Source organism: Podarcis pityusensis, assembly GCF_964106645.2.
Source record: "Podarcis pityusensis genome assembly, chromosome: 1".
Taxonomy (NCBI): Eukaryota; Metazoa; Chordata; class Lepidosauria; order Squamata; family Lacertidae; genus Podarcis; species Podarcis pityusensis.
The window spans coordinates 128,434,780-128,458,419 of NC_138028.1; the positions used below are offsets into that span (position 1 = coordinate 128,434,780).

The window sequence follows — 23,640 nt, forward strand, 5'->3', positions numbered from 1 at the left end:
ACACGGCCCAAGGATCATTGCTTAGTGCAATCAGCAGGCTGGCTGTGTAAGCAACCAGTAAGCACTGGGTTTACTGGGCTCATGGGTGTAGTCAAATCACCTGGCATTAAAGTCTTTAATACAGGAGCCCCTGTTTTGAAGTCTGTTTTTCCAAGATGTTGAGCTTTGATTTTAATTTGCAACGCTAGTTCCATGGCTCTGATTTGCTCTGTTTGGAAAAAATAAATGCATTAAAGCAAATATTGTCCTAGATGTGCTGCTTTCAGAAATAATATTTGTGGTCTTCAAGTACAGAGTCAATAACGTTCTTACCAATGTGCTTCCTTTTGTACGCCCAGGAGCTGGTATTTTAGTTGTGGATGATTTTTCCGAAATATTTTTGGAATGGTTTTGTAGCTGTGGATCAGACAGGACAGCAGTCTTGGTGAGTGATTTTTTGGGCTTAACCTCCGTATCTCGCTTCTTCTCAGATTTCTGCTTCAAGCTTTCCCTTCGTGTACCGCTGGGGGATGCTGTTGCTTTGGAATCCTTCCTGTTTTCGGTGGCGCTCAATTTTGGAGAAACTGATGGGTGCCTTTTGGATTTTTCTTTTAAAATCTCCTTAGAGGTGCTTCCAGTAGGCACCCTTTCTCTCCTGGTTTGTGTACTTATTGATGCTTGCTGGTGTGACCCACTATCCTTCTTTATGTCAGATTTCTTCCTTTTTGCCTTCTGGTGGTGTTTAACTGCTGGCTTTGCATCTTCCTCAGATTCTGAATGCAAAAAGAGAAATGTCTGAGGGTTCACCGGAAAGGGAGGCTTGGAAATAAAACTGGGGGGCTTGTGGCAGAAATAATTTTTCGCTTCACTTTGGATGCCAATATCACGCGCACTCAAAAAAGATGTGGCAAATGGTTCAGAGATTCTCTTCGAAGTTTCCTCAGGTGACCTGCTTTTTAATCCTACATCAAATGTTGTTCTCGTTATATTTGGTATGATCAGATTATCATTGTACTTCGGCAACCTGTGACTTTCTTTTTTATGTTTCACTTTTTTGGGCTGACCCATCGTCTGAGTTTCTTGGCTCCTTGTTTCTACTTCCAAAAGACTTGTTACAGAAAGGTCTACAGCTTCTCTTTCTATTTTGTGTTTTTCACCCGCTGTTGAAATTTTATGAAGACTTTCCTTTGAAGGAACTTTTCCTCTCTCAGATACATCTGTCTTACTAACTCTCTGACTTTCCTCAACATCTGGCAGAGATATAGTACGGCATTCATCCTTTATCTCAACTTCTTGGCTTATCCCAGTTTCAGAACTGTTTTGTATGGGAAGATCCTCAAAGCTTTTCTCTAAAACTGATGTTAAACCTTGTACTTCTGAATCTGAAAGTTTGTCTCGGTGGCCTTCGTTTAGAAGTCTGCTCAAGAGAGACTTTAGATTTTGTAGTTCTTCCTCCGAAAACCTGTCATGCAGGCTTTGAGTATCTAGTTGTGTACTTTGCTCGTCTGAGCCTTCATCAGTCTTTGCTAGTTTTTCCACTACTGGAAACAAGTTTCCAAGTATTCTCTTTAACTCACTCTCTGTGATCATTCCTATTTTTGAAAGTCTGTCTGAAAGATGGTCTTGAATCTTTTTGTTCAATGCATTCTTTAGGTTGGCAATTTCGTTTTCTGAAAGCACTTCAAAGAGATTTTGAATACTTTCATTTACCGCCAATGTCTCTTTAGCAAGGCCCTCACTAGAGGAATTCTGCCATTCTTGCAGCGCAGCCTTCTCTGGTGTAACACTGTCATCCCCTTTCACAGCCAAGGACAACTTCCGGCACACTGTTTTCAAGTCTTCTCCCTTTAATCCAGCTGCTGAAAGTTGATCTTTAAAGTGATCTCGGTGTTCTTTGCTTAAAAGTGATTTCAAACTTCTTATTTCTGCTTTTAAAATTTTTTCTAGGAGAGCATCGTGAATGGAAAGTCGCTGCTTAATGTTATCTGTGTCTGTGTTCACAGGTAACATTACTCTAATGATTTCCAGTGACTGTTTAGAGGGTTCTTTTCTTAAGTCTGTCTTTGCATTTGTTTGTTCAACTGAACTACTGTCAGTTTTAGGATATGAAGCAGCCTCTCTATCACCATCTATTTTGCTTTCAGATAAACCTGTCCCTGTAACTACTAACTCGCTTTCTTTACTGCTTTCTTTAATAGTTTCCTTACTACTTTCTTTACTATGCTGTACGGATTCAGCTTTGATAGTGGTTCTTGATGGATGCTCACTTAGTGATTTTAGTGTTGTTATTTCAGTTTGTGACATGCTTTCCCTGGATAAGCTTTTCCTCCTCTTGAGCAAATCAGCAGTAATTGGAAAAGACACTATCTGGTCTTTTTCAGGTAGATCTGTATCTGTGATTATCCCCTCTTCACACAATTTGTCTATAAGATGAGCCTGCAAATTTTGACTTACAGCAGCTGTCAGTTTTGTTACATCTGGTTCTGCAACCTTCTCTCCAGACATCTTTCTTTCCTCAGGTAGACATTTATTATCCCCTGGCAAACTGCTATCCTCCAGCGTTTCAGACAGCTTTGCTTCTGAGAGTCCCTCCGCAACGATGTTTTCAAGGTTTTTGCTTAAAATCGACGACACTGCTACGACTTTTACAAGTTTATCAGCAAGCACGTCTTCAAGAGACTTCTCAAAGGAAATTTCAACCTGTTTTATTTCTGCTTGTTCTGCTAGTTTATCTTCTAGTGTCTTCTCAGAAGAACCCGATGTCACAGCGAGTGGTTCCGAGGCCTTTTCATCCTGCATGCCACGTTTTTGATCCTCCTCTTCTAAATCCATTTTTCTTTCTATAAGCCTTAGTATAGAAAGCTCCCCACTGCTCTTGATTAATTTAGTGTCCAGACCACTCGCCACTTTTGTCAATGACATCCCATCAGGTGGATCTTGGTCTTCTCGTTCTTTGTTAGCATCAGATGGATACGTTTTTTCTAAAGGGCTGACATCCCCTTTGCCAAAAATAGGTGGCGGAGGCTGTACTTTACTGACACTTCTCAAGAATGGTTCAAACTTGTTTCCACTAAAAACCGCTTCCTGGAACTGTAATTTAAAAAAGGGAGAGAGGGCATAATTATGAAATTTAAAAGCTGCAAGATGAACAGAGGAGTTATGTGGGTTTTGGAAATTCCTCTGCAGTTGGGTACTGTGCTCATCTCTCCCCCCCCCACCCCGGGTCTTGGGAACAGGTTTTTTAACAAGAGGCTTTCAAATGAATAAATTTTATTGGTCAGATGTTTATGATAATACAACAAAATGAAGAGCATAAATAGGAAAAATGCATATAAACAATATATTAGTAATACAGTATATATCCTACCAGTATAAACATTATTTCTAATTTCTGAAGTCAGGGAATAAAGGAGACAGGTTATATTTTCAGCTGGGCAGTCATATGCATGCTAGCAGATAAGCATCAGAGGCTGTTGGATGGGGAATGGCACCTGCACAAGTGCTATCCTATGATGATGTTATATCTGGGAGAAATTGCAGTCAAACATAACTATGTATGGCTGCTAGTTAGTGAATGAAGGGGTTAAGACCACAGAGTTAGATATCTAGCTAGATCGTGCCTTCTCTTTCTGTTGTCACTCTCTTCTCACTATGTAACCTACAAAGAAGGATGTCTTTAAGCTTTGCTCCAAGCTTACAAGCATGTGTTTGAAGCTAGCTCTGTATTTTCTACCCAATACTTTTTACCCGCGTTGTTCTTGCTGCTGCATGGAATAACGCATAAATCAGACATTGGGAATTTGTAATTAAAGCATTCAAACTTACTAATGGTGTGGTCTGTTCACTGCCAGAGGGCGGAAAGAGAAGAGTGCTTTGCTAGCGAACTAAATGGGATATGCAAAAGGTTTAACAGCCTACATTCCTAACTGCTTGACTTTGTGAGCTTAAACTCTGCTACGGAGGGCTTTTTCTTGCTGGAGAGTGATTTAGCCCCATGTTTTGAATCCAGGCACCTAGCTGATTCTTTTGCTCTTTACCCCACATGTGTGAGTCACAGGAATTCACATATTTCCTCCCACAGTATTGGTGACACAAGCCAGTCCTGATCAGTGCTGACATCATCTGCTAGTACTGCTGAATGTCCAACAGCCACCATCCCCAGGCACAAGACAACGGCCAGCCTCAGCACTAAGCTAATAGGCTGTGCACAGAAAAATGAGTTTAGAAGGTGCATGTGAAGGTATTTCTACTGCACAGTGTTATTGCATGTTTACTCAGAACTAGTTCTTTGTGAATTCAATAGGATGTACGTTCAAAGGTGTGCACATAAAACTGCAGTCTGGCCATCTGGGCTGGTGGTAAGCAAACTGCACTTAAGGAAGTCTGCATGCTGGTTTTGCATGAACAACCAAATCAAAGTTAAAACAAAAGTGACAATTGTGTCAGCACAAAACATTTTCCAAATGAACCCAAAGTGTCTTTTAAAGAGGTACTATCCCTGGCAAGTGGATATATAATCAGATGCAGGGAATGATAGGAAGCCAGATTGTACCAACTCCTCGTGCTGTTTTCTGCAACAGATCACGAACTAATGAGGTAGATAAGAAACGTTGCATGATGCTGCCATCACTACACAGACATCACCAAATCCACTTAACTGTATTATATGCTATCAGAGCAGTGCTTAACGAGTTATTCCTTACCATAGATTTCCAAGGCAATTGCTGTACTGGTTCAACAACTGAATCTAGGATGGATCAGCAAGAAAAATAAAATATTAAAAAGCAACAAATGGAACAGCAACAAATTTTTAGTTGTGAAATCTGGTATTTAATTTTATGTAGTGTAAATTAATAATGCACAACACTCCCCAGCAAAATAGACCAAATCATTTGAGTAACGAGTCACCGTATTTTTCGCTCTATAGGACGCACCGGACCATACAACGCACCTTGTTTTAGAGGGGGAGAAGAAAAAATAATTCTCCCACTCTCTGCTCAGCGCCCCTTCAGCGAAGCGGCAGGAGAAACAGAGCCCCTTCCATTTCTCCTCCCGCTTGGCTGAAGGGGCGATGCGCAGCTCTCCCTCTCTGCTGAAGCCAGGAGAGTCTTGCTTTTTTAAAGATTTTTTTTTCTTTATTTCCCCCTCTAAAAACTAGGTGCGCCTTATGGTCCGGTGCGCCTTATGGAGCGAAAAATACAGTACTCACTGACATTGCAGTGCTCTCAGGTTGGGTGCTGGTTCAAAGTGCAGGGTGAAGGCAGGAGGAACACTTTAGGAAGTAGGCTGTTCTCATGATGCAGTTCGCTCCTGCCTTTGTCAACAGCAGTGGTGGACTTACATCTTGGGGGCCCTAAGGCTTGAACTGTCATGGGGAACCCTTCACAACCAGCAACGAGGTTTGGGTAACCACTGTTAACTTATTCAGTGGGATTGTTCCACGACAGACCACCACACCTCTACAACATCTGTGCTACTGACTCTCAAACTTTGGGATTGTTGAAATATATACAACAAAAGACCCACTAGACCCACATTTTTTAAGCAATGTGGACTGTAGTTCTCTAGAATTAGGAGTCCTGAATCTTAAGCTTCATTAATTTCATAGTGGAACCGCCCCGGGCTGACGATCACATTCACCAGAGCTCCCTTGTACTTTTCTCCTCAGCCTAGTGCTAGTTTATTTGTTAATCTTTTTCTTGCGAGAAGTTTTTCCTTGGGGGGAAAAGCTTCACACTTTGCTCAGAGTTGTTGAGGTTTGCCCACTAGACAACCATTGAGTTTTTTGCATAAATATGGTCATAGAGACAACACACAGTATACATATTTAACAAAAGTTTGTTGGCTTCCTATAGGCGATATTCTTTTTGTTTCTTGAACCCAAGCACCAGGCCAAGCGAGGTTTTAAAAGTAGGTTGTGAACTTGTGAAAAGCCTTTCCCCCCCCTTTTGGTCCTTGGCATATCATGTTTTGCTTTATTTTATATAGAACCCAAACCAACTGGAAGCTGATGATTACTATTCGAAAAGTTATGTCAATTTACCTGATGGTCTAGGAGGTGCCACAAACTGAGGTGAGACACTCACAGAAACTTCAGACTTAGGCTGTGATTCCTTTGTAATTTCAGAGGGGATACATCAAGAAGAAGACAAAAAAATAGTTATTCACTCTTATAAATCACTGTAACAGTAAGAATGCAAAATGAGTGTGCAAAAGAACTTCTGCTGGCAGAGTGCAGCTAGGTAGAACATCACCGTGCAAAGTCGGTCAGAATGGAGCAAATTCCCATTTTCACAGGCTCAAAAGGTTCTACTTTAACAAATCTTCCTGCCAGTTGGACATTTTGCTGTTTGGAAAGTGACTGGGACATTCACTGCAAAGGGTGGGATGAATGGGTGGTTAACAGGAAGACACGTAAACACTGCAAGTAAATCAGGATGAATGCTCATTGTCGAATAACCCTCTCAAAAAAATAGGAACAAATGCTCAGTGAAGACCTGAGTCAGGGCACTAACAGATGACCTGTTTATTGAGCATTTATCCTGATTTGTTGGCAGGGAAGCTAGACAATATTGTGTCAAAGCAAGTGCTGCCCACATTTTCCAGTTACTTTCCTGTCAATTTCCTTACTGCAAAAAGTATTATCTTTGTGGGGATGTGGGCTTTGTTGCTCAAGACACCCCAAGTACACAACCAGAATTTGCACTGGTATGTGACTGAAAAAGCCTGAAAGCGTCTATAGTCTAATCACCGCTTAAGTATTCTGCAAGCAAATCCAGATGAATAGTCATACCTCATGTTACGTTTGCTTCAGGTTGTGTTCCGCAGTGACCTGGAAGTACCGGAAAGGGTTACTTCCGGCTTTCGCCTCTCACGCATGCGCAGATGCGAAAAATGACGTCACGCGCATGCGCAGAAGCGGCGAATCGGGTTGCGTTCCTTTCAGGTTGCGAACAGGGCTCCGGAACGGATCCCATTTGCAACCAGAGGTACCACTGTACCAACAAACAGATTGTCTGGAGGATCCCTTAGTGTACAGCATATTTACAGTAAAAGTCTGATGTGGCACAGCTGGATCATCATTACAGTTGCTACCCTTGACCCCACTGTAAGAACGCATCTATTAATTACAGTGGTACCTCGGGTTACATATGCTTCAGGTTACCAACTCCGCTAACCCAGAAAAAGTGCTTCAGGTTAAGAACTTTGCTTTAGGATGAGAACAGAAATTCTGCTCCGGCGGCGCGGCAGCAGCAGGAGGCCCCATTAGCTAAAGTGGTGCTTCAGGTTAAGAACAGTTTCAGGTTAAGAACATACCTCTGGAACGAATTAAGTACTTAACCCGAGGTACCACTGTATATGCTATGGCTTCAAAAGAGCAAGAATGGTAACCTCAAAGCCTCAAACAGCTTGCCCATTAGAGAAGAAGTAAGCTAAATAACCCACATTATCCCCTGGGGAGGGGAAAGTGAAACAATATGTTACATATCACCATCAGCTACCTGTATTGGTACTGGCAGATATTCTTTAATAGGTGGTTTTTTGACTATGACAGGTATTTCCTCTTCTGTCACTTTCCTCTCATGACCTAAAGAAGCAAGGCTTTCTGAATCCCTAGCCTCAGAAGTTTTTGCTGCGCTTCCAACGGAACTTGACAGAGAGGTTTCAGACGCAGGATGAAGTCTTTCTCTTACAACTATGTCCTTCATATTCTCTCCATCTGAAGAGTCAGGATGAACTTGTTCTCTTACAACCATGTCTTTCATGTTCTCTCCATCTGAAGATACTGGAGAACTCATAGGGTTAGGGGTTACAGTCAGCGCTGGGACAGGTGGGGTTGTTTCAGCAGGTTGAGGAATCTGTTCTGATGAAAATAAGTTTCTGCGGGATGGCACAGGTCCAGAAGGTCGTGCTGAGAGAGCAGACATTTGACTTGTCCATTTCTGCAAATGACAATAATCATCACCAACACTAGTGTACTAAAAAGTAGTCTTTTTATAACTACTGGTCTTAATTTCAATGAAATACCGTATTTTTTGCTCTGTAAGACTCACTTTTTCCCTCCTAAAAAGTAAGGGGAAATGTGTGCGCGTCTTATGGAGCGAATGCAGGCTGCACAGCTATCCCAGAAGCCAGAACAGCAAGAGGGATTGCTACTTTCACTGCGCAGTGATCTCTCTTGCTGTTCTGGGTTCTGAGATTCAGAATATTTTTTTTCTTGTTTTCCTCCTCCAAAAACTAGGTGCGTCTTGTGGTCTGGTGCGTCTTATAGAGCGAAAAATACGGTATACACTGCTTGGGGTATATGGCTCGTACCTCTGGAAGGGGACACATTGTGCTCCTTCTTGGGTGGTATGTCCACCTTTGGTCCCCACCCTGCACTCAGTTCTCACCTGTGGCCCCTACAAGCAGTCAGCATGCAAAATCAGCTGCAAACGGCTTCGACTGGCCAGCTAAACCAAGTGAAGGGAGCCAATGGGTCTCCTGCATGCGAATACAGGGTCTGGCAGATTGAGTGTACAAGACCAATAGTGAGTCCAATGGTCAAGAAGGTGGCTTCTGCACGTGTTGTTGGGGGAAGTGAGGGGCAGAAGGGGCTCGACAACCTGGGAAGGTAGCCCATCTAGGAGAAGGACAACTATGATCCTAGACCTCCACTGCCTTGTGGCCATACTCATTCATGCAGAAGAGTTCAGTTGGTTAGAGCATGGTGCTGATAATGCCAGGGTTGCAGGTTCGATCCTTCTTTGGACAGCTACATAGTCCTGCATTGCAGGGGGTTGGACTAGATGGTCCTCAGGATCCCTTCCAACTCTACGATTCTACGAAAAAGACTTTGGGAGTAAACCCAGAGGGAAAATCTGTATCTACTGTCTTGTGGTACATCTGCGGGAGAAGAAAATGCTAAGGAGTAAACCCTACACAAATCTGGAGTGGAATCCCCGCGATGTTTGGATGCATAGCTGTCAACTTAGATTTGAAAATAAGGGACCAGCAGCCTTGAAAATAAGGGATCAGCAGCCAAAATAAGGGATTTTCCTAGCACAGGTATGTTCAACTTCTGAGCCCCTCCAAGCCAAAGGCAGAAAGCCCAGCCAGCAGCCAAACGAAGCCTCAAGTGGTGGTTTCCACAGTGCAGCAACCCGGCAAAGGGGATGCAGCAAGGAAAACCATCGTCACCTCTCCGCTGGGAAGCGCTGAGCAAAGGCGAGTCCCCAAGCAACGCGGCTGATTTGATCAGCACAAGGCATGCAAGTTCCACCCCCCCAGTCGTTCTTAGACTCCTTATTGGGTGAGCAACGCAGCCAAGCAACACAGTTGGAGCCTCCCTCCTCCCTGGCCAGCAGGGAGGGAGGGAGAGGAGCTGCTTCCTTTGAAACCCAGGAAATTTAAGGGACATCATCAATAAGGGACAGCAGCAGGACACAGCACTGGAATAAGGGACTTTCCCGCCAAATAAGGGACAGTTGACAGCTATGGTTGGATGGCGCCTTGTACGCCTCCTTCCAGCAACTCCTGCAGCCAGTCTGGTGCCAAACATATTGCTCTGCTTTCTTTTGGACCACATCAGTGAGACCACAGGAGGTGGTCATCTGCGCAGGCCAGGACCTCCACACACAGACACTGCTCAGGCTTGCCCCCCAAGGAGGTCACTATGTTGCTGCTGATGCAGCGAAAGCAATACCGGAGGCAGCAGTTAAGAGTTACTGGTCTCTGCAACCACAGCAGGCGCTGTGATTCTCCAGCCGTTTGACTTCACCCCTAATAGCGCACTCCATTGTCTCTTCAGACAGATCGATGTCGGCTCCTCAACACTACTTGGCAAGACTCAGGGCTCCATCAATTTGGCATTTCATCGTTGAATTAATACAAACGGAGAGTAACTAAGTAGGGAATGCTAGAAATTATTTCATGCTTCTTTAATGCTAGGAATTTCTGTACAACAGAATAGGATATGGTACCCTTGATATGTATGAAAGGAGACAGGTGAAGTTAGAGCAATATCACAAAAACTCTGGGCTTGTACAGCAAGTATTACATAGACATTTGAAGAAAGGAATCGAAATTTCAAGAAAAATAAAGAAATCTACATAGCAAGCAGTATCACATGACAGAGCTCTTTACGGGATTTACCATTTTAAGACCGCAAGAGGGGAGACTATTGCTTCAATGCTTCCACAACTCCCTGAATGTAGAAAAATAACCATCAGGGAGCAAGGTGGGATGGAACCTCTCTCCCGGTTGTACTAATTTTCTACATGCAGAGAGAATTTTCTAAAGTCAGGGGCATTCTGAATGTGATTTATTTTATCCTTTGTTCAGTCTGAAGTGATACAGTCAATCATGTCTTATTTCTGAAAGTGCAGCTGGCTGTGATTAAATGTTGTTGGGCTACAACAACGCCTACTCAGTAATGTGATTTATAGGCTAATTTAAATATACCAGCAAAACAACAACAACAAATAAACAAACAAACCCTGACCAGTAGGAAGAGGAATTATTTCACAAATTAAAAGAAAATTACAATCTTGATACTATTTAAGACATACCCTTCTGGTGGTGTAGCCAATATTCATTTAAAAAGGGACAGGTGGTTTAAAAAGCCACAAGAGCCTCTTTCTAGCATTTTACCTATTTCAGGTGTTGCTGCTATTTCTATAGTTCAAAGGTGGGGAACCTCAAGGGCCCTATAGGCAACCACCTGAGGGCTGCATGGGACAGGCAAGAGGCAGAAGTAGGCAGAAGCAATGTTCCAGCCATACCAAAGTCAAAAGTTTCTACCAGGGTGTTGGAGAACTCAAATGAAAACATAAATGGGAATGGCTGACGTTTCCTCAACAGTTCCAAGTCCGGAACAGAAAACAGTTCAGCAAATGCAACTGGTATTTGCTACTGTTGTTGCCTTCAGCCCATAAATGATACATAACTGGTTATGTTACTTTCCCCCCATGTTTGCACTGTGATCCTTTTGCACTGAAATGGAGTGGAATAACGCAATGCCAACACCGCGTAGGCAATTTATGTAATTAATTACAGTACTTATAGAATCACAGATAACTGTAGAGATGGAAGGTCATCCGAGTGTCATCGAGTCCAACCCCCTGCAATGCAGGAATCTCAACGAGATATATGTAAAGTCATGCACCGTATTTTTCGCTCTATTGGACGCACCCGACCATAGGACGCACCTTGTTTTAGAGGGGGAGAACAAGAAAAAAAAATTCCCCTCCTCTCTGCTCAGCGCTCCTTCAGCGAAGTGGCAGGAGAAACAGAGCCCCTTCCATTTCTCCTCCCGCTTCGCTGAAGGGGCGCTGCGCAGCTCTCCCTCTCTGCTTAGGCCGGGAGAGTCTTGCTCTCCTGGCTTCAGCAAAAGGAACCTGAAGCCTTCGGAGCGGAGCGCGAGTTCCCGCTGCGCTCCAAAGGCTTCAGGCGGCTATCCCTGAAGCCTGGAGAGCGAGAGGGTTCGGAGCGCTCCCTCTGCGCTTTGGAGGCTTCACGTTGCTATCGCTGAAGCCAAGGGGCTTGCATTCGCTCCATAGGACGCACACACATTTCCCCTTAATTTTTGGAGGGGAAAAAGTGCGTCCTATAGAGCGAAAAATACGGTAATTTTGCCAAAGTGGACAGCCAGCGGGGAAATAACGTGGTTTTGGGTGGAAGACAAAACGCAGTAGAACAGAAACAGCGCGGCATGCAGTAAACACAGGGAAGGACAGAAAACAATGCCTTCTGACACCCCTAGCTTTTGCACACCCATCTCTCCATCCATTAAAGCATTATTGCCCATTCCAGCCAGACAAAAGCAGTCAAGCAGGGCTGTTGAGGTGTGGTCTGGGGCAATGGGCACTGAGAGTTCTGAGGACCAGAGAGAGATGCATTTAGCCCCACATACACTATAGTCCTGTACATATAAGGCCCTGCACATATACTATAGTTTCTAAAATATGCGGGAGTGTGATTGACAGTAACCTCTTTAGCTGTAGGGGTACCACAGTGGTGTAATTTTATGAAGCAATCTATCAATAACACACACCTTCATGTCTTCTCCGGCGAATGAGCTTATGTTTTCATGAGACATTACCTCTGAAGCTGCAGGTGGTGGGAGAAATTTTTAGAAAGTTATATTGTAAGAAACTAAAGAAGGAAATACTAGTTGCATAGCAAGACCACCAAGTTCCTTATGCTGGATAAATGCTTTATGGATCTTTTTTTAATGCAAACGCACATTATGGTTATGCACCATGAACTCATAAGTGCATTGAAGTTCATAGGCATCCTCTTTAAAAAGCAGTCCCTTTTCAGTGTTCAAACACTCCATGCTGTCACCTTGAGTGACAATATGGTAATCAATTGGTCAGGACTTCCGGGGAGGAACTTGGTGGACTGAACGTCTTCTGTCAACAGCCATGGGGCAATTCTCCCCCCTCCCTCATTTTCACACAAGGTAATATTGAACGTTGGAACTTTTGCAAATACCAGTACAGTGGTACATCGGGTTACATACGCTTCAGGTTACAGACTCTGCTAACCCAGAAATAATACCTCGGGTTAAGAACTTGCTTCAGGATGAGAACAGAAATTGTGCTCCGGCGGCGCGGCAGCAGTGGGAGGACCCATTAGCTAAAGCGGTGCTTCAGGTTAAGAACAGTTTCAGGTTAAGAACGGACCTCTGGAACGAATTAAGTACTTAACCTGAGGTACCACTGTATATGCTGCACTGTAAAGGTTAGAAAATTAACCCACTGGCCCTTCTAGTCTCCGCTCAAGATGAATAGGAAAATATTTGAGTGTTCACTAAACCTGAGGAGGTATAAACCGTAGGTGCTTGAGGGCGTTGTATTTTCCCAACGGCTTCCTTGAAGCGAGATACCTGATAGGGAGGGGAGAGAAGTTAGAAATAGGCATACAGTGCTTTCAAGTACAGACCATTCTCCTTCCTGTGATAATTAGCATTGGGACTGGAATTTTGCCTTGTTTCCAAGATTGCCACTTAACAGCCTTAACAATTAAATCAAATTGTGATTTGTCGTGCCGGATAGGAAGCTATAAAAAATGCAGTGGGAAAGGGAAGTAGCACTTTGGATGAGACTCTTAATTAGGGTGGCCGACTGCAGAAGATGACTGGGCTCCTGTACTTTTAGCAGGGGATTTCTGGAGGCCTACATGTGGCAGGGCTGTTCTATTTTTTCTCATCCTCTCAGGTACTGTACCTACCGTATTTTTCGCCCTATAGGACACACCGTCCCATAAGGCACACCTAGTTTTTTGGGGGGGAAATAAAGGGGAAAAAATTTATTTCCCCCCCAGGCGCGGGGCTAGGGCGGGGGAAGCCCGAGCTTCCCCCGACCCCAGCCCCCAGAACAGGCAACTCTCCGCAAGCCGTGGGAGCCCAGTGCAGGGTTAGGGCGGGGGCTCCCACGGCTTACGGAGATCTGCACGAAGCCTGGAGAGCGAGAGGGGTCGGTGCACACCAACCCCTCTCGCTCTCCAGGCTTCAGCGAAAGCCTGCATTCGCCCCATAGGACGCACACACATTTCCCCTTCATTTTTGGAGGGGAAAAAGTGCGTCCTATGGGGCGAAAAATACGGTATTCGCCCACAAGGAGAAAAGCTGGCGAGCAGGATCTCCGAGTCAACAAATAGCAGGAGAAAGTGCTAAACAACCCTTCCTTCCTTTTCTCTAACTACCAACCTTCTTCCCCAACCTTATACTGTCTATAACATTAGTGTCTCACATCGAATATAACTCATCTGTAGGAAAGATTCTATGAAAGGAAAACAGAGACACTGCATGTTCTTTTGTAACTCAATAAAACCTTTAATACTTTTTTTTTAAAAAAGACCTCCACTTCCCATTTCAGCGGCCTGCAATTGCTTTTGGGTTTCGTAATAAATAATAATTCTTCCCCTTTGTATAAAAATGAAAAATAAACAACTGCCTTTCCCATGAGGTTTTGCCCCTAGTCAGTTGCACGTTATTTGTCTTTCTTTGAAAAGGAAATTACCTTTGTTTGGCCTGGTTTTACTTTTGGTCCCTTTTTTAAGATCAGTTGATCTAAATAATCTGCCTTTTCATGCCATGTTTTTAGATTCCGATATTCAGTTTTCAGTTTCTCCAGTCTAAAGAGCGGGGGGGGGGGGGGGATTAGTTTAATAGTACTGAAATATCCAATATGCATATTTCTTTGCCATCAGCTAACAAAAAAAATTCCATTACATGTTTATACAATCCATGGTGAAGTTAAACTGAAATAGCTGAAGCTAAGCCCCCTTTAACTCTACTGCAACTACCAGTTCACTTCACAAATCTTGCAATAAGCTATTACCTGGAGGGAAAGTAGACCAATACTACTGAAGTGATTGGAACAGATCTGTTTTAAAGCCATTTTTTGTTGTTGCTCTTACTTAACTGTATAACAAATGTTAGATACATTAATATATACTTTTTTTAAAAAAAACTGTTGCCTACGTCCTTGCCTTTCTCGGGGTGGCTGATGCAAAGCCTCCTGAAGGCTTTTGTAGTGCTCTGAAGGTTTTGGTTTCTCCAGATGAATCTTTGCCACTGAAACATTCAAGTCTGGAGATAAGAATGCAGGGTAATCCAGGCGCAGTGGCTTGATGGCATTGCTGGGGGGAGAGAAAAGAAAAACTAAGGCATTCAAATGTTGCCTGTGGAGATAATCACAATGGAAAGATTCCCCCCCCCCTTCACCCTGCTATATGGGCTGCTACTCTGATGGTCACCCTTGTTGCTGAAGTCCCCTATATATTTGCAAGAAAAGTAAGTTTTAATACGATTTTGATTCAGAAGTAAAAAATGTTAGTCCGCGACCAGAAGGAGGAGGAGTATCAGGAAGAGTGGATTAAATTTAATGATTACTTAGTTAAATATGTTAAGTCAAATTAACTGAAAACAGCTTGCAGATACTTAATTGGCTTAGGATTTTATTTATGTTAAGTGATGAATTATTATGTTTAATTTCATAAAGTGAAGATCTAAGGATGTTAATGTTTAAGTTAAATTTTATAAGAACTGTGATTTGGAAAACCGTTAAAAGGATATGCAATGAAATTCAACCAAGGGGAAACGAGGAAGTCACTTAACAATGTTAATAATTTTCAATAAGGCTATGATTTATGTTTGTTTGTCTTATGTGTTTGTTTATAATGTTGTGAAAACCAATATTATTATTTTTTGGAAAATAAGTAAAAAATGTTAAGGAGAAGGGAAGGTTATTTGGGTTTATATATACATCCTTTTTGTTTCAGCGAAGGAGCATATTAGGGTTCATGCTAAGGTGAGCTTTGGAGCAGGCAAGAAGAAATTTTTGGCCTGAGTGCTCTGCAATTTGCAGAGATCACGGGTGTGTGGCTGAATCTTTGCAATTCTCAACAGTCTGGGTACAGCACGGCTCATGGAGGGCAGGGAGCAGTTGCTCCTTTGACACTACCAGATTTGTGGAGGTCTGATGTCTCATGACTGTATGTTAAAGTTAGACAAGAATTTCATTTCTTTGCTGACGAACAAAACTTTATCCATTAAGCGCCACTGCCAAATGCTGAAACAGGAAGCCAGGTAAGGACTTTTCAAAAAAAGGTTTCTTTCACTGGACACAAGTGGGGAGTCTTGTGTGAAATATAAAACCTTGTAGCATCCTTGGGATGTGGCTATTCCCTCAGCCACCAATTGGAACCATACAAACCAGAACTTATACACAGTCTACCTGTTTATTGAGTATTCATCGTGATTTGTTGGCACAAAGTCTGTGAGGAGCCTAGACAACACCAGCTTTTTACTGAGCAGTCATTTTGATTTGTCTGTAGTGAGGTTATATGACATTGCATCTAGCAAATGTTATCCTCACTTTCCAGTGCATTTATCCTTATCACAAAGTCAGATTTTGGGGAGGTTTGTTTTGAACAAGAACAAACTCTGCTTTAATCGCACAACCTTATCCAGGCACCTTTCCTGACACAGTCTCCACTGCAAAGTTCCATGTCCAAGTGCCCCCCCCCCCAATCTTTCCCTGTGAAAACCTTCTCTTTAAAGCTGAATCGGAGCAAACAATAATCCATGGAAAACCTGAATCACTGTTTGCTCCAATTCAGTTTTAAAGAGCAGGGAGAAGCTCTTGTGGGGAAAGCTCTTGGGCAAAAAGAAAAACACAGCGCTTGCACACAGGGTTTTAAAGTGTGGGCCTGTCCCTGGAAATAGCAGGGCAAAAGGTAAAGGTGTACAAGCCCTTTGCTGATACACCACTCAAAAATAGCAACAGCCTGGAAGCGCCCAGGGAAGAGTCTCTGAAACGTGGCTGCTGCACACTGCGCTGTAACTTATGGGCTTAAATTGTTTTGCGAAGGCAGCGGGGGTGGACTAAGGGCAGCATTTGGCAGTGGGCTTGCACTTACATGCACTGTCCCCCTTCACTCTTTCACACACAGATGCAGACACACAGCAGCCAGAGGTAAGAGAGGGGAGGGAGCTGGGAAAAATAAAAGTGGGGCACAGGGGCAGCATCTGTGGGCAAAATACACCAGCAGCCTTGCCCCACCTGTGGAGCAGATTATCCTGGTTTGGTGTAGTAATCTGGTAGTTTTCAGACATAAGGTAAGTGTTCTAGAGTTAAGATTTTATGATAGACAAAACCAGAATACATCAGAAATTTCCGTGGCAACATTCAGGTAAATCCTTGTTTCACATAGACTTTGGGGTTGCCTAGTGCTGCTAGGGTTTTGCCCAAGAACTGCGCCCTCCCAAGTCTTCACATATACCTAATGAAAGGAGAGTGTGTGAGACAGAATATTTATTGTGCTCTATCTGACCAAGGCATTCTCAAAGTAGATCCACTGATTTCAATGGGTCTGAGTATAACTTAGCTGGATACATCCTATTGGAATCCCATAATTTGACATTGGAACTCATTTCCACCATAAGATGTAAACAGACCCTCATATCTGCATACATCCAAAACCCTGTGGGTGATATCCAGCTAAGTAGGCACATTGAAATCAGTGGTCTTAAATCAATGGGTCTACTCTGAGTATGGCTAACGTTAGATATCACCATGTGGTTCCGATTCTAAAACATATGACTGACTGTATGCATAGCATTATAAAACAGAGTCGATTACATATTGAAACAAATCTAGTTAGATGTCAAGAATTGTTGCCTTATAGTGTCTCTTCTGTCTTCTGGAGGGGGAACCCGCAGAAACATGGAATATGCCACAGCCTTTGCAGGATCCGCACCTGGCAGTTTCAGCTGCAAAACAAAGCCATTTATGACAATCAATAAGGATGAATGCTGGGATAGCTAATAAAACATAGCATAAAGTGGTACTTCAGATTATGTTCCATGAACTCCAATAGTCTCTCTACCCCCCTGATGCATGGGAGGCAGGCAAAGTTCCTATAGCTACTCATTGTCCGAAGTATTCTTGCAATTCTGTTCCTACTCACAGGGAGCTGTTATGGAATTGTAGACCCTTTTCATGGGTTATTATCTGGCTGTCTCTATGGGAGACAGAATTAATGGCAAGCCGGGAAGAGTAGACGTATACTTCAATAGAGGCTTGAAAGGAGCTGAAAGTTCTGTCTCAAAAAGCAAGAGTGGCTTCCGGATAGGGGCTTAAATGGCAAACATATCACTGAGATATTGCAACAGGGTAAATGGCAAACTGGGTGGATTAAACTAAAAACCTTATCGTATTTCCTCCAGAAAGGGTCAACCCAGATTAAATGGACTGTCATTTTGAAGTCAATGGCGTTGTGTAGATGCTGCAAAAGACATGCATGCATGAGGACTGCTGACTTCTCAATAAATATACATTGGCTGTACCCCAATGCCATCATTCATCCACCCAGTCTGGGTGTGATTAGCTCATTAGAGAAAGTAACCACCCCCCTTTACGTGTCTGTGTACACTATTCATTTTGCTTTTCCAGTTTGTGACTAGTTGGGAATGAATTAGTCCCACCTTGATAGAACCTTTTACGGTTGAAAAACAGGCCTCATTTTCATCTCTGTTCTGTACAGTAAAATTATACTGAACTGCTAGGTTTCCTTGCCTCATTTTGTAATACACAATCAGAAGTTTGTTTAAAATAAGCAAACAAACAACTTGGGCAGTTTAGGTTAGAAAACATTTTTAAGAGGCAAAATGTTGGATAGCATAGACCTGATGGTGCTTCCTGAATTCACTCATTAATATGAGACTGAGAAGGAATCTTTCCTAGGATGTCTACTGAACCATTTGGAACTGTTTAAGGAATGGCGAATCTCGTTTGCTCACTCTCTGCCTATAAAACACTACAAATAATATTCTGTGAGTTGACCTGTGGGCTGGAAAGTAATTTATAGTACATGGGGGGGGGGGTGCTAGGCTTCATGATATTCTGGTCCCTTTCAGCCTTGTGATTCAAATTCAAATCATCTACTTCGTGGCAAAGAGAGACAAGACCTGATGTGAATATCCATATCCAAGACATCCATAGCAGAACATATATTCCACTTCTGCTGTGCAGAACACCTGTAGGTATAAAAATCCCTTCTTAGCATAACAATTCCCATTGCAAATTCATTTTAAAGTTATTTTATGGCAAACGATCACAGGTATAATAAGCACAGAATTATTGAGTTAAAAAAAAATCAATGGTAAGTCCTTCCCTCCAACAGAAATTAAACAAAAAGGAAAACTATGCAGAAGTAGTAATAACAAGCTCAGTTCTGCATCCTTACAGCCAAGACCCAAAGAAAGAAGCTGCATTAATGTTGGTCTGGAAACTTTTGCATAAGCACCCAAGGAAGGAAAGGTGGAAGAAACAACAAGGGGATCATCTTATCCTGGACTTGGTCCTCACCAACAGGGAGGAACTGATCAGTGAAGTGGAAGTGCTGGGAACTTTGGGAGGAAGTGATCATATCCTCTTGGATTTCATTACCTGGCCACAGTGATCCATGCGACGGTCACCTCCAGGCTTGACTACTGTAATTCTCTCTACGCGGGGCTGCCCTTGAAGCTGTCCCAGAAACTCCAGCAGGTGCAGAATGCTGCAGCGAGGCTCCTCACGGGGTCTCTGCCATGGGAGCATATTCATCCAGTGCTTTTCAAGCTGCACTGGCTCCCAGTGGAGTACAGGGTCAGATTTAAGGTGCTGGTTTTGACCTTTAAAGCCCTTCACGGCCTGGGACCCTCGTACCTACGGGACCGCCTCTCCCGGTATGCCCCACGAAGAGCCTCAAGGTCCATAAATAGCAACACCCTAGTGGTCCCAGGCCCTAAGGAAGTTAGATTAGCTTCAACCAGAGCCAGGGCCTTTTCAACTCTGGCTCCGGCCTGGTGGAACGCTCTGTCTCATGAGACCAGGGCCCTGCAGGATCTGATTTCTTTCCGCAGGGCCTGAAAGACAGAGTTGTTCCGCCTGGCCTTTGGCTTGGAGCCAGTTTGATTCCCTCCCTCTCTTTCTTTTTTCTTTTCCTTTCTCCTCCTGCGATGAGGCTACATTTTAATATTTTAATGTTTCAATATTTTAATGTTGTATTTTAATTTTGTTTTTAAGTTGTAATCATTCAACTTGTTTTTATTATTGCTTGTTAGCCGCCCTGAGCTCGGCCTTGTCTGGGGAGGGCGGGGTATAAATAAAAATTATTATTATTATACACAGACAAGGGAAGGCTGAGAGTAGTTGGATATGCACTCTGGACTTTACAAAGGCTGATTTCAAAAAGCTTAAGGAACTACTGGGTGAGATCTCATAGTCAGAAATACTCAAAGAGAAGGGAGTTGAAGAAGAATGGGAGTTACTGAAAGGTGAAATACTGCCGCACAGCCCACAGAAAGCTAACCTCTAAAATGTAAGTGTTCAACAATGTGGTTTAAAAATATTGAACAACAGATTGTGACATTACTCCTTTTAAAATACATACGCAGTAAAAAACAAGGCTGTGACTATAATAGTATTCTTCATTTTCTTGCTGTCTCCGTGAGTTCCTGTGCTGATGTTTACAATTATGCACACACCAATAAAAGCAAGATAAGCACAAAAATTCATTACCAATAACCTCCTCTGCTTATAAACACAAAGCTTCTAATCAAGTCGGTTTCATGTTTACAGAGAAAAAAGGGCTACAGAAGAGTTTGTTCCCTTGGGTCTGAAATTTACTAGGTCCCAAGAACATAGGAAGATGACTCATACTGAGTCAGACCATTGATCCATCTAGCTCAGTATTGTCTACTACACTGACTGGCAGCAGGTAATCCAGAGTGGTTTGAAACACAACCAGCAGAAACCTTGCGGCTTCGCTTTCAATTATCCAGATTTATAGACAGCAGCTCTAATCAATAGTCTCTCCCTTTCCCTCTCACATATCCACAGTGCAAAGATTTGAAGCTTTCCCTCAATTACAAAGCTGCAGTTCAAATTAGACGAGACAATTAAGATGGGTTGTGTTTTTTTACAACCATTGTGCAATATGCAATTAACAAAAATGTCTTACCATATTTCTGATTCTAAAAGCACATGTTTCAATGAAGGACTGTTTCTGAATGGGAGAGAAGAATACAAACAATTCGAGAGCTTCTCTACTGTTCACTACATAAAGACCATGAAACAAATCTTTCCATATTTTTTTTTGAATTTGCATTTTATTTATTTGTTAACATTCTTATACTACATTGGTAAACGTTGTCATATTACATTACAGGACTTACTATAATTTCCAACATATATACAAATTTTTTTTACAAATTTTATATACCTAGAAAGAAAATGAAACAAAAAAAAGAACCAAGAGAAAAAACAAAAACATTCCCCCCCCAAATCATATACATACCAACACACTAGCCTTCCTGTCTATCCCGTTGTATATTCCTTTTTTACAAATGAATGTACTCTTATTATTGTATATTTCTTTACATTTTATCTAATACATTCCTATATCATTATGTGCTCTTAGTCTTTTTTCTCAACTCAGTCTCACTCCAACATCAATCAAATGCTAGCATAGACAGCAAACCTTTACTGTATTTTTGAACATATGTTTTATATCTATCCCACTTTTCCATAATTTTTTGTTTTGAATTGCCTCTCAGGGTATTTGTTAACTGTGCCATTTCAGCAAATTCTTGTAGCTTGTAATGCCAGTCCGTGATTGTCGTGGCTTCTTGTTCCTTCCACCCCTTTGCCACCAAAGTCCGAGCTGTGGCTGTTGCATAGAATACCTACCTAAAGGCCTTCGGGAAAGAAATCTTTCCAAATGAAAGGCCGCAGGTTTAGAAAAGACTGCAATTGCCAGGTGTATTTCTGGATATTCTGATTATGAATCCACATTTGTAACTCAGATACACAAAAATGGTTGGTTTCCACAAACTGGTGCATATGCACAACCATCAGTGAGCTATCTGTTTGTTAAGTGTATACAGAAGAGCCTAGCTGGGTCAGACCAAAATTAGCCTTCTGTTTTCAAAAGCGGTCAACTAGATGTCTTCTAGTGTTAAGCCTTCCCCTATTACTTGTACCAAACATGCCTTATTCAGAGGTGTAAAGGTAAAGGTAAAGGGACCCCTGACCATTAGGTCCAGTCGTGACCAACTCGGGGGTTGCGGCACTCATCTCGCTTTACTGGCAGAGGGAGCCGGCGTATAGCTTCCGAGTCATGTGGCCAGCATGACTAAGCCGCTTCTGGCAAACCAGAGCAGCGCACGGAAACACCGTTTACCTTCCCACTGGAGTGGTACCTATTTATCTACTTGCACTTTGCCGTGCTTTCAAACTGCTAGGTTGGCAGGAGCTGGGACCGAGCAACTGGAGCTCACCCCGTCGCGGGGATTCGAACCGCCGACCTTCTGATTGGCAAGTCCTAGGCTCTGTGGTTTAACCCACAGCGCCACCCGTGTCCCACATTCATAGGTGTACCACTCCTCAATTTGGAGGCAATATTAAGTCTCCAAAAGTCACACTCTTCTGATGGTTCCATCATTGTAAGCATTTTGGCTTGCCAAACTGAATGATGCCTGCTCTTCTCATCCTGTGCACTGTTCCAGAGGTTCTCCAGACCCACCTACCCAACCAATCTTCTTTGGGGAGTGCACAGTTGTGCAAGCAGACATCCTTGCATGGGCTTCTGCTGACAGGAATAATTAGCTGAATTCTGCCTTAAAGACTTGGATGTCCCAGCTAGAATTTTAGAACCTAAACTCTGGCACCAAATGGAGAATGGAGAAGTGTAGTAATCTTGCACTGTGACCAAGTGACTGAAAGAGGAACCTTTATGCATTGTTTATTTGAATTTAAGGGAAAGTGTTACATAACTTATCAATACTGATTATGTAAAACACCTAGCAGAGATTAATATTTTTACAACAGGAATTAATATTTCATACGTATTTAAGGTCCTCTGTTTCAAAGCATAGCCTGTATAATCCACATATAAGAGAATCTCTTTTTGTTATACTCACTTGAATGACTTCATAAAGATGCATGTTTGCATTCCCATAGAGCCTTGGAAAGTCTTTTGGACCATCAAAGCCCACCAGCTCTAAAGTAATCCTATTCCTAGGATCACTTCTCTGCTTTGGAACCTGAAAAACAAAACATGGGGTAAACATATTAACTTGAGTACAATTTATTCCTAAAAGAAGCTACAGGAAATGTAACCTATTTGCAACAGCCTTCGTAGTACAGGTGTCACAGGAACCACCTCCAGAATAAAAACAGGAGTCCACAAATTTTGGCTGACCTAGACAGCCAAGTCCAAAAATTTGCATGCCAGGGCCCTACCCCATCTTTTCAGTCCCATTCTATTTATGTTGTGAAATAAAACAAACAAGATTATCTACTTAAGCTTCCAAGCTTCCCCTATGGAGTGGTCAAGAGAAGAGCACAGGGTCCCTATACCTTTAATAGCTGTGCAGAAGGTACTTCAGCAGGTGGAGTTTCTTATGCAAGGCACACCTCCTGGAACTCCCTTTTCTGCACAACTAATAAAGCACGGCTGACCCATCCATGAGGCAGGGTGAAACAACCACCTCTGGTAGCAGGATCTGCAGGGCAGCAGATCTTGCCAATTATTATTATTATTATTATTATTTATACCCCGCCCTCCCCAGCCAAGACCAGGCTCAGGGCGGCTAACAAGCAATAATAAAAACAAGTTGAATGAGTACAACTTAAAAACATTAAAATACAACATTAAAATATTGAAACATTAAAATATTAAAATGCAGCCTCATCACAGGAGAAAGGAAAAAGAAAAAAGAAAGAGGGGGAGGGAATCAAATTGGCTCCAAGCCAAAGGCCAGGCGGAACAACTCTGTCTTACAGGCCCTGCGTAAAGAAATCACATCCTGCAGGGCCCTGGTCTCATGAGGCAGAGCATTCCACCAGGCCGGAGCCAGTGTTGAAAAGGCCCTGGCTCTGGTTGAAGTTAATCTAACTTCCTTAGGGCCTGGGACCACTAGGGTGTTGCTATTTATGGACCTTGAGGCTCTCTGTGGGGCGTACTGGGAGAGGCGGTCCCATAGGTACGAGGGTCCCAGGCCGTGAAGGGCTTTAAAGGTCAAAAGCAGCACCTTAAATCTGACCCTGTACTCCACCGGGAGCCAGTGCAGCTTGAAAAGCACTGGGTGAATATGCTCCCATGGCAGAGACCCCGTGAGGAGCC

At 42.9% G+C, this 23,640-nt stretch overlaps 1 protein-coding gene across 4 annotated transcripts in view; it reads right to left on the reverse strand.

Annotated features, from left to right (window-relative positions):
• C2CD6 (C2 calcium dependent domain containing 6) overlaps positions 1 to 23,640 on the reverse strand; it is a 32,073-nt gene that overhangs the window by 3,134 nt on the left and 5,299 nt on the right. For 2 of the 4 annotated variants that reach the window (XM_081015484.1, XM_081015485.1), the window contains exons 5-16: positions 22,436 to 22,558; positions 20,476 to 20,520; positions 18,440 to 18,508; positions 17,151 to 17,242; positions 14,458 to 14,607; positions 13,986 to 14,100; positions 12,781 to 12,850; positions 12,014 to 12,069; positions 7,482 to 7,922; positions 6,023 to 6,092; positions 4,683 to 4,726; positions 313 to 3,069 (exon numbers count right to left, since the gene is read on the reverse strand). In XM_081015484.1, the coding sequence (XP_080871610.1) occupies positions 313 to 3,069; positions 4,683 to 4,726; positions 6,023 to 6,092; positions 7,482 to 7,922; positions 12,014 to 12,069; positions 12,781 to 12,850; positions 13,986 to 14,100; positions 14,458 to 14,607; positions 17,151 to 17,242; positions 18,440 to 18,508; positions 20,476 to 20,520; positions 22,436 to 22,558 (4,032 nt within the window). Of the gene's footprint in view, positions 1 to 100; positions 209 to 312; positions 3,070 to 4,682; positions 4,727 to 6,022; positions 6,093 to 7,481; positions 7,923 to 12,013; positions 12,070 to 12,780; positions 12,851 to 13,985; positions 14,101 to 14,449; positions 14,608 to 17,150; positions 17,243 to 18,439; positions 18,509 to 20,475; positions 20,521 to 22,435; positions 22,559 to 23,640 lie in introns of those variants that run through there. The other 2 variants (XR_013989264.1, XM_081015486.1) reach the window with 2 other exon arrangements.